Genomic DNA, 10,957 nt, shown 5'->3' on the forward strand with positions numbered 1-10,957 from the left:
TGCATTGATTCAATGTTAAACCAGGTCAAAGTAATGTTCTTTTCAGCAGCAGAGTCAACCTCAAACGGCTACAAAGAGAGATTTTGAATTACCCTGGTTAAATAATAATTAGGTCATACTGTACTATATGAGAACGCAACTGACGTCAATTCACATTGGTTTCAATTCCAGGTAGTATGCATTTTTGTTTGACTCTCCAAAAAACGAGGGCACATAAGCCACAACAATGAATATGTTGTTTACCACAACAGATTTGTCTTATGCATCTGTTCACATACAGCTTCCTGTCGTCAGTGATAGAAGCTGACTAGATTTTGGACGTTGTGTGTGTGTGTGTGTGTGTGTGTGTGTGTGTGTGTGTGTGTGTGTGTGTGTGTGTGTGTGTGTGTGTGTGTGTGTGTGTGTGTGTGTGTGTGTGTGTGTGTGTGTGCTGCATTTCCTTTACTATTAGGTTAACTCTTAAGCCAATTGCAATCTTTTAACTTTCATCTCCAAGTCCTCTATTTCTGGGACTGAGCACAATCGCTCTAGATACACAAACTGTTTTGAAAGAATTACAAAGAAAGAAAGAACGTGCGAAGAGCAGTTGTTATTTGCCATTTGAATCCAAACAGTGTGTGGGATCTCCTGATTTATGTCCATTCATCGGCCTTCTGCTTCTTACTTCAGGATTGTTCTTTTCATGCTACTTTCAACACTCAAAAAAAAATGGAAAAAAGTGCAATCCAACATATTGCAAAAGAAGCCTTTATCACATTCAAACCTCACTCACAGGGCTTTGAAATCATCTGCATTCAGTTGTTTTTTCTCAGCTCATCAAACTGCCCAAACGTTATTTGGACCTTATAAAAACAGGAATAATTCTCTCGTAAAAACAGGTAAAATTAAATGTCCATTTGTTAGCAGAGGATCAAAATTAAGTGAGTTAGGGTGTATTTGTAGTCAAACGGCTGTTTCCAATTTCAGGAATGAACATAAGTCTTTTTCATAGTCTTTGGAGTACTGTAACAACGGCATGAGGACAGTGTGTTGACCTTATATCATTTGGGTCTCACAGCATTTAGAGGCCTTGGTTGCTTCAAGTAGGGAGTTGACACTAAGCTTCTTGCATGTTGTCCTCTTCCTGTAGTACGTTGTGTCTCCAGGATGTTCTCATGCTGACATTGCTTGATGGCCATACACTGTCACTCACCTATTTCAAATATGACTCATGTTTCCTCTGAAACTGTTCCTTTTTTGTGTTTTAATCAAAGATCAGCTCCAAAGCTTAACAGTTATTTACCACAAGTCTTTTAATTTGGCAGTTTAATTCAAGTGTTATGAAATACAGAAGAGAGCTAAAGCAGGAAGAAGAGAAAAAAATACGTTTTGATGAAATGTTTCTTATGCAATGATCTGTCCCAAATATTGCTTTAGGGGAAGCAAGCCAGTACTTCATGTACTCCTTTGCTTATGAAAAACACACAGCATTAGAAACTCAATGTTAAAAAAAGCTTTATTAACTTAGCAGATATTTTGGTCTTTTGTTTCCCAATAGAAATTAAATGTAAAACACATCTCAAATATATATGCTAAATGACATAGTTAAAACCCATATATATATATAGATACTGTAAATATATATTAAACATTTCTTGGGGATTATAACAAAAAAGGTGTGGTTAACATACAAACAAATGCTATTAATTTTGTTTAAAAAAATAAATAAAAAGCAACACAAGTAAGAATGTTTTTAGGGTGAGGGTCTATCATCAAAAAAAACCTTCCCTTCTCCAACACAGCAATGAACGCAGGTCCTGTGAGGCTATACTAAGGTACAATGGTGCTATGAGCTAAATGCTCCTTAGTTGTGCGTGTAAGCTAGCTAACATTTTATATTTACATCAAAGAACAGCTGAGGCTGATGGGAATGTTGTTACGTTTGTGAGCGGTAGACATTATTGGGTGTATCAAATTGTATGAAAATCAATCCAAATATTGTCAATTTCATTCAACAACACACATTTCATTCTCACAGTGGGTATAGAGGAAAAGGCAGGGGATCTCTAGGGTCATTATGGCTCAGCATCTCGGGACTATGAATGTCTGTACACAAGTATACAGCAATCCATCAAATATTCACATATTGTATTTGATGAATAAAGAACACATTGGACAAGCCATTAAGACTCATGGGCATAAATACTTTTTGCATCAAATGTCAAGAAAGTACATCCGATAGTAAAGGTATAAAAGTTGTGTAAGAAAATCTCTTAGATAATTCAAGGTCTGCGTCAACACAGTGTAATCAGTTTAATTGGCTGGCCAGAGTCTTGAGTTCAGGCTCATCCGCCTCTTTTCCCGCCACGCTTCCGCTCCTGTCCTTGTTCTTGCTTTTGAAAGGCCTCCCCAGTTTTGTCGACAGCGTGTTCAGGACGGTGCTCTCGTCTGGTGAAGAGCTGCTGCGGCCACTTCGGGTGAAGGTAGATGTGGTCCTGCTCTCCGAGTTGGTGTCCTCGAAGAGCTTGCCCATGAAGCTGAGGCCGGCATGGCGTATGTGGGAGCTGCCGGCGAACACGTAGAGGATGGGGTTGATCGCACTGCTAAAGTAAGCGAAGGCTGTGACATTTGGACGGGCTGTAAGGGCGGCGGCAACAGTGGATTTACTGTCCTTCAACAGGCCCACCACCTGTTGGAGAAAGAGGGGGTAGGGTGGTTAAAATAAAGCAACAACAAAAAAACAGGCCTGGTCAAAACATCAAGGTGGAGGCATTGCTGTTTCCACATCTCTAACTCGATCAAAACATAATCACTGTTCTGGCTCACTACTTTCTTTTTCGGTTAATTCTACTTCTCAATTGGAGTTGAGCAACTTTACATAAAAGTCAGCAATTTCTGCAATAGTGTCACTAATCTATGAGTCACTTGGACACTAAATGTGTTTCAGTCGATTACAAGAATGAAAAAAGAGCAAAGAGGAACCAACTGCACAGTGACTGTTGAATAGCTCATTTTGCAACAGTATGCAGAGTGTTACGAAAACCCTTGGTATTGTTATGCAGATGAAGAAAAAAAGTCCCTTTCAGAAAATGATTTGAGGATTATCTGTCAAAGTAAGCACCACTGAAATTATGGAAAATATTGACTTGTATGTGTATATTTTAAATGCATTGCATAGAATTTCTTTTGATATTTTTCCACACTGTCAGTTTGGTTGACTGATGATGACAACGAATGGTTGAAAGTTACTTCCTACGTATTTGATTATTTCATACTGTCTGACAATAGTGGACTTGACCACTAAGATATCACAGTGTTTTCCCATACAATCTTGGCGGGAAACACCACATACCTGAACATAAAGCATACTTTTGGCATTTAACGGAAACAGTAGCCATTTCCAGCCGATGTAAGTGAAACTCATTAATATAAAAATCACCTCTATGATGTTGACGATGTGATACGGCAGCCAGAATACTGCAAAGGTACAGATGATCATCAGGATGAGGCGGCTGCTTCGTGCTCTGCGCTGGAACTTGGCGCTGTGCAGGCGGCAGAGGACGGAGGAGTAACAGGTGTTGATGAGGGAGAATGGCAGCAGGCAGGCCATGATGGTCTCAAACAGGTACTGGAAGACCCGGTGACCCTTGCTCTCCCAGTGGTACGGCATGCAGAAGCTCAAAGTGATATTGTTTGATAGAATCTTCTTCAGATTACTTTCAGAGAAAAAGAAGATTAATACACAAACATAGAGTCAATGTAAAAGTAGATACACCAAGCAGAGTCAATTCTGTAATTAATATAATAATGTTCAATGGATTTAGTATCCCCTACTTAAGGTATTGCAGAAAGATATGAGTTTGCTCTACTCCAGTTTGTTTTACCATTGCAGCCGCCATTAAAAAATCATACAACAGATGTTAGTCTCACCTGCGGTAGAAAGGCATGGGCAGTGACATGAGGAACGCTAACACCCAGACACCGAGCAGGAGAATCAGTAGGGAGCGCTTGGTTCTCATTCTCTGAGACAGAAAAGGCCTGGACACGGCCAGCCAGCGGTCCATGCTCATCAGGCAGATGAGGTAGATAGACACGTACATGTTCACACTCGATAGGTAATGCACCAGCTTGCATGCTGCCGAGCCAAACTCCCAGCCTCTGCCTCCAGCCAGGTAGCGCAGGAATAAAGGGGCACTAAGCAGCACGAAAGCGTCCGCCATACTCAGATTCAGCACCAGCAAACAGGTCACCGAGCGCTTCTTCACCCGGCACAACACCGACCAAACCACAAACAGGTTCCCGGGGAAGCCCAGCACAAAGGCCAGGGTCAAGATGGCGATGCCGACCTGGGCGCTGATGGACAGAGGGAGGGAGAAAGAGGAGGACTGCTGGGAGATGGTGGGGGTGATATTGGATGCCATCAAGAAAGCCTTAGAAGAGTCCTAGTGAGGCTTTGCCAACTGTGAAGCTGACTCAACCTTTTAAAGAAAAGAAAACACAGGAAACAGGAAATGTCGAATTAACGTTTGTTCTGTGCGAATGTGTGTCAATGCTTCTAAATGTTACGTAACATGTTTTTCCATATGTGCTACTGTAAATGTACACCATATATTTCTGGAAAGTGGTGTTGCCTGTTATCAACATAAATGGACCTCAACAGATCATAATTGCTTCTTCATTTAAAGGATTGATTCTTTTTAATCTTGATCACAAAGATGCTTGAATGAATCATTACAAATGTTGCATGTCCTGACTTCTACAGTGACGGGACAGGGTCTCATTTATTTATATCTTACTTTGCATAGATTATATATTGACACAACAAACAGCCATATTAAGGATTATGAATATTAGCATCCGGATGTAAGTGTGTGTTGCTGCAAAAAAAAAAATCTGAAAAAAGCAAGTTTTCTCTGGATTTCCCTGTCTGAGATATGTGGCCTTTGAAAAAGGATTCCAATATTGACTTTGGTGATTAAAGGAGGAGAGATGCTATGCTCCCATTGGAGGTAATTTCTAAAAAGGTAGGGCAGTGGTGAATCCCACATGAGACAAAAACACATAAAAAGAACTATCAGTTTCTACACCGTCATTATTACAGGTACATTTCCCCTCAGTCTCCCTAATTATTCTGAGAAAGTTAGTTCTGTCAGTGCAGTTGTATACCAAATAGTTAGCAAGAAGGCAAAGAAAGTATGGAAAACTGTGAAATTGGGAACTTTTTTCAAAACTAAACCCTTTATCAAACTTCTAATCTTCTCTGAACAGAAAGCAACGGAGAGCTTTGTGAAGCAAAAGAAAATAATGTCCAAAAGGAGTCCTTTAATAACATCTGGTTTTGTATTTCCTTTAGACATTCTATAACCAATAATCAGGAGTGGTGCCACAGAGATTTCAGTTCCTTTTTTTATACTTGTGATACAAAATTGAAAGGGACCATACATTAAGTTTGTTCTGTCAAACTCACAAGTAAATATATTGACAAATAATATATTAACAAGATGAAGTTTCATACTGACCTTCTACTTCTGATTTCTGTTTTAAGCCCACGACGGTAAGTCCACTTGAAAAATGTCCACCTATTTTACATCTCCCCTGATCTACTGTTATACCCCAGTCTTACCTCTTTCAGGACTGAGTGTGAAGAAAAACAACGACGTTTCAATGTTGAGAAAGAGGTTTTATGTTAGAGGAAGCCCGGTAACTACAGGAAGCCAGCTTAAAAACATTTGGCTGTAATGTCGCTGTTGTTCCTCTTACTCATCGTGTAAACACCTGATATATGTCTGGAACAATCCAGGCTCGTACTATTACAGAAAAGACTGAATATCATGAGAACAAAATATTGCAAAACTGATCGCATCATTTCAAACAGGTGATCGTCAATGTGGGAGATTAAGTGGGTGGGTGAATATTCCAGTTAGCTGTGAGGATCCTGTTGGTACATGACTGTTCTCCACCAGAAATCCTAGCAGATGTACGACATATCCCTCTTACCACAGAACCCTCATTGCCAAATGAAATCGAGATCTGTCACATTTGTATGATTCCCTTCATTTTTCAATTTCTCTGTATTACATTTTTTAACTGCTCAGTTAAAAAATCAGTTCAGAAGAACAATTGAGTGTTTTAGCATCTTTCAGAGTGCTGTTTGGATATTCAGGCCAACTTAACTGTTGTGATTCACACTTTTCTGCTCAGCGAAACAAGGACGTTTTTTATGTTAAAAGCACTCAAACCCAAGGTCCGCTACCTGCCTATCACCGAGCAGGACACAGACAAAGGAGGGGCTAGTTGGTTGAACACAAGTGTTTCAACAGATATAATTAGAGTAAAGGGAACCTCCGGTCACAATTCGTCACCAGACTTCACTGGTTTGGTTGTCTTCAGTGTTCGAACTATGCCGAGATTTTCGGGGGGTCCCATTTTTCGCTCGGGGGGGGGGGGTGCGCTTGCTCTTGCGCTTGACTCAGAGCGCGGATCTCGAAAACACTATTTTAGAGACCCCCCAACATTTCCCAAATCATGTTTTCGGGGGGTCTCGTGTCAGTTTCAGGGGGTCTCGGATCCCCCGAGTCCCCCCGTAGTTCGGACACTGGTTGTCTTGGCATACTGTATAACAGGGCTGAAAGGACAATGAATGCTCCACTTGCATTTCACTTTGGCTCAAACACATTTCAAAATGCCTGGAGTGCACTCTCTGCTCAAAGACGATTTGTAGCTGTTGACTCACATTACATCAAATTTTAGGCTGATGATATGATAGGGCTGTCAAGGAAATAAATGGGGTGAACTCTGCGAGCTAGCTCAGGCAGTCAACTCGAGCACCAATGATACATTCGCACATAACGCCCCTCGTCACTCTTGCAACCAACCAACATAGTCTCCTAAATCTGGCGCTCTATTTAAACTGTTGGATCTGCCTATTCCTCTGCCTCGATAATTCTGCTGCCGCCACTGCTGTTTCCACGCTGCTGCTGCTGCTGCTGCTGCTGCTGCGTTCACGTTGGCGATGCTCGTCTGCCCTAACACCACCCCAGCTTCCTCCCCAGCTTCCACCTGTAGGCTCGGGGGTTTGTTATCTAATCATCACTCAATGTTCTACGTTAATATGTGGAGTGATGAGGCCTGAGCCTAGACGCCAAACTCAAATTATATACTCTTTCTAATAAACATACTAATGAAACATGTGAGTTTTCTGACTGAAATCCAGTCATTCTTTGAATATTTCCTGTTGGAAAAGTTATGCAAGAAGAACCACCTTATAATTCAAAAAGTTATGAGTCAACACAGTGTCATCAGTTAGGTTGGCTGGCCAGAGTCCTGAGTTCAGGATCGACCACCTCTTTTCCCTCCACGCTGCCGCTCGTGTCCAGTTTCGTCGACAGGGTGTTCAGGGCGGGGCTCTTTTCCGGTTCAGAACAGCTGCAGTTAATGTGTTCGCACCAGGAGAATGTTGGCATGGCCCTACTCTCCGAGCTGGTGGCTTCAAAGAGCTTGCCCATGAAGCCAAGGCCGGCCTGGCGGATGTAGGAGGTGCCGGCCAACACGTAGAAAATGGGGTTGGCCGCACTGCTGAAATAAGCGAAGGCCGTGACACTTGGACGGGCTAGATAGGCAGCTTCAACAGTGGATTTACTGTCCTGCAAAAGGCCTACCACCTGTGGAAGGGAGAAGAGGGGGGAGATTAATAAATATATTTCATAACTGCTCTGGTAAATTCATCAAAATGTATATTTCCAAAGCTCTTGTTCTATCAATTCATCAGAAGAGCTATGTCATACTCAACTCATTTGTTCATTACAGTCAGTTTTAGTATGCCCCTTTTTTTCAAAGTTTTAAATTACCTGTAGCTGTTTCACATGAAAAGCTTATGGTCTCTGTAGGTTTTTTAAATCTGGAAATATATCTGCAGGAAGTGTTTCAGTCAATCTAACAGAATATTGAAAAAACAGCAAAGCGGAATCAACCGTGAAACGTCTGGCCTCTGCTTATTGTATCCATGAAGTTGCCATTACTGTAGTGGAAGGGTTTCACTGTCTCTGCAGATGACTGGGGCCTGAACAGCATTGGTATTTATGGGAACAGCAACAAGCTCAAGTTCCCCTTCAGCTTGGTTAAAGGGGAATTAATTGTGGCACGGCCACAAGAAAATCTGCAGTACACAGGATCGAAGGACAACAGAATGGTAGGCACAGGGATTGTTGTGCGGCCCTGGAGGAATTTCATGAAGGCCGAGGCAGTCCAGCAGGTGGAGGCTCAGTTGAAGCACAAGGACCTCAATGGGAGTGTGGCATGGGTTGGTGTCTGTTGCAAGACCCCGAAACACAAACTCTGATCAACAAAATTATGAGTAAAAATCACCTCTATGATGTTGACGATGTGATACGGCAGCCAGAATATTGCAAAGGTACAGATGATCATCAGGATGAGGCGGCTGCTTCGTCTTCTGTGCTGTAAGTTGGTGCTCTGCAGGCGGCAGAGGACGGTGGAGTTACAGGTGTTGATGAGGGAGTAAGGCAGCAGGAATGCCATGATGGTTTCAAACAGGTACTGGAAGACCCGGTGACCCTTGCTTTCCCAATGGTATGGTACGCAGCTTCTCAAAGTGATATTGTTTGGGGAAGTACTCTTCGGATCCAGCCTTTAAATGAACAAAATTAATGCTCCAATGGATTAACCAGCCCTTGATTACAGTATGGCAATCAGTCATTGAAACCTATAAATATTTAAAGTTAAGATACATTTTATTCTCACCTGCGGTAGAAAGGCATCGGGAGTGACAGGAGCAACGCCCACACCCAGACACCGAGCAGGAGAATCAGTAGGGAGCGCTTGGTTCTCATTGTCTTGAACAGAAAAGGCCTGGACACGGCCAGCCAGCGGTCGACGCTCATCAGGCAGATGAGGTAGATGGACACGTACATGTTCACACTCGATAGGTAATGCACCAGCTTGCATGCTGCCGAGCCAAACTCCCAGTCTTGGCCTCTAGCCAGGTAGCGCAGGAATAAAGGGGCACTGAGCAGCACGAAAGCGTCCGCCATACTCAGATTCAGCACCAGCAAACAGGTCACCGAGCGCTTCTTCACCCGGCACAACACCGACCAAACCACAAACAGGTTCCCGGGGAAGCCCAGCACAAAGGCCAGGGTCAAGATGGCGATGCCGACCTGGGCGCTGATGGACAGAGGATCAGAGGAAGAGGAGGACTGCTGGGATATGGTGGTGGTGATATTGGATGCCATCAGCAAAGCCTTAGAAGAATCCGAGTGAGGCTTTGCCAACTGTGAAGCTGACTCAACCTTTTGAACAGAAAATAAGTTAGGTGTGTCAACGCTTTGAATGTTACGCGATAGGATTTTACCTTATCACCTTATCAGCTACTCTAAATCTACACCACATATTTCTAGAAAGTGATGTTCCCAGTATATATGGGCCTTAAAAGTTTAACTGCTTCTTTCCAGATGGTAGGGATTGATAGGATATCACATATTATCACTTGATATTGAAGATGCTTGAACTCATAAGACCTTTGTGCATTGTGTTTGAATTGAGTGCAGCAAACAAATGAAAAATGACTGTACATCATGAATAAAAAAGTACACTTTTACCTAATTTGTAGATGAATGTTTCACTTCCTGCATGTTGTCCCTATACATAAGACAGAGGGGAAAGCTTCAAATACATAGTCTTATTTCAAGTTTTTCAGATCAGTGTCAAAGGACGCCGTTGTTTTCTTGTTGCTGCAAGACGGCACATTGTATAAGTAGAGGCACATTTTCCAACGGGCTCACAAATGATTCTGAGTCTGTCGGTGCAGTTTGATCCCAAATAATTACTAACAAGGCAACTTAGGTATGGAAAACTGTGATTTCATTTTTACTTTTTCCAAACTACAACCTTTATCAAACTTCTTGTCTCCAAACAGAAAGCAAACAGGAAGCTGCAGGCTTTGCATTGTGTTGCAAAATCAGAAACGGACATGTTCAGTTCCCTCTCTTATATTTTAGGTGTGATATATTAACAAATAACATTTGCTTACTGACCTTCTACTGCTGATCTCTTTTAAAGCCCACGACGGTAAGTCCTCTTGAAAAATGTCTACCTGTTTGAAACCTTTCCTGATCCACTGTTAACTCCCAGGCTTTCTTGTTTGAAGACTGAGTGTCGAGAGAAACAACAACGTTTATATGTAGGTGTCGTCTTTGTTCCTCCAACTCGTGGCTTTCTGATTATATGATAGTGGTAAGCATTCCGGCTTTACCTAAAAGATTTTGACACCCGAAACCTCTGAGGACCGAAGGGATCCAGGCACCGAAACCAGTGCCTACTTATGACAGAAAAGAGGGAATAAAATGGAGATAAATAACATCTTGTAAAACTGATCGCATCATTTCCCGGGAAAAACGGTAAATTGTCTCCACAGGGAAGTCATGAGGGATATTTAGTGAGTGGGTGAATGTTTTGATGACTGTCAGGATCTTGTTGGTACACGAGTGTTGAAGCATATCTCTGCCATCTGTGATGCTGCTCTTTCATTATTATTTCAGATCTTGGCAGATGCACAGAGCATTCCTCTTTAAAAGAAAATCATAACGGTGACGTAACATATTTGCATTACAAAATGCTTACCTTCATTTTTTCTATTTTCTTGAATCAATCAGAAGCACTACTAAGTGTGTAAGTGTCTTTCAGTGCATTTTTTTATATTCAGGCTCGCAATTTACTGCTCTGATTAACCCTCACTTGGTCTCATCATTTAAGCAAAACAAGGACGTCTTTCGTGTAAAGAAAACCCCTCATGATCCCACTGTTCAATACCTACCATGCACAAAGTGGAAGACAGACAGAGGAAGTGGCTGGCTGGTGAACAGAAGCATTTAGGCAGACATTTATCCATCATGGAAAAAAGGACCTCTGGCCCTAATTCGACGGCAACCGTTTTTGACATAAAACACAAGCTAAAAAGACAATG

General features: G+C 42.1%; 2 protein-coding genes across 4 annotated transcripts; both read right to left on the bottom strand.

The window, feature by feature from the left end:
• Positions 1–1,477: 1,477 nt before the first annotated feature.
• LOC134871903 (leukotriene B4 receptor 1-like) lies at positions 1,478–5,736 on the bottom strand. Of its 2 annotated transcripts, none has more exons than XM_063894902.1 (4): positions 5,603–5,736; positions 3,910–4,457; positions 3,419–3,695; positions 1,478–2,668 (listed from the first exon to the last, which is right to left on the bottom strand). In XM_063894902.1, exons 2-4 carry the CDS (start codon positions 4,398–4,400, stop codon positions 2,288–2,290), a joined length of 1,149 nt encoding a protein of 382 aa, XP_063750972.1. In that variant the 5' UTR covers positions 4,401–4,457; positions 5,603–5,736; the 3' UTR covers positions 1,478–2,287. The 2 variants fall into 2 exon arrangements, with proteins under 2 accessions (XP_063750972.1, XP_063750971.1); XM_063894901.1 differs by having other exon boundaries at positions 5,499–5,726.
• Positions 5,737–5,996: 260 nt separating this feature from the next.
• Positions 5,997–10,928, bottom strand: LOC134871904 (leukotriene B4 receptor 1-like). 2 transcript variants are annotated; one of them, XM_063894905.1, is made up of 7 exons: positions 10,808–10,928; positions 10,247–10,309; positions 10,029–10,142; positions 9,594–9,633; positions 8,737–9,284; positions 8,344–8,623; positions 5,997–7,640 (listed from the first exon to the last, which is right to left on the bottom strand). In XM_063894905.1, exons 5-7 carry the CDS (start codon positions 9,225–9,227, stop codon positions 7,278–7,280), a joined length of 1,134 nt encoding a protein of 377 aa, XP_063750975.1. In that variant the 5' UTR covers positions 9,228–9,284; positions 9,594–9,633; positions 10,029–10,142; positions 10,247–10,309; positions 10,808–10,928; the 3' UTR covers positions 5,997–7,277. The 2 variants fall into 2 exon arrangements, with proteins under 2 accessions (XP_063750975.1, XP_063750974.1); XM_063894904.1 differs by lacking the exons at positions 9,594–9,633; positions 10,808–10,928 and having other exon boundaries at positions 10,029–10,442.
• Between the last annotated feature and the right edge of the window lie 29 nt (positions 10,929–10,957).

Source organism: Eleginops maclovinus, chromosome 11, assembly GCF_036324505.1.
Source record: "Eleginops maclovinus isolate JMC-PN-2008 ecotype Puerto Natales chromosome 11, JC_Emac_rtc_rv5, whole genome shotgun sequence".
Taxonomy (NCBI): Eukaryota; Metazoa; Chordata; class Actinopteri; order Perciformes; family Eleginopidae; genus Eleginops; species Eleginops maclovinus.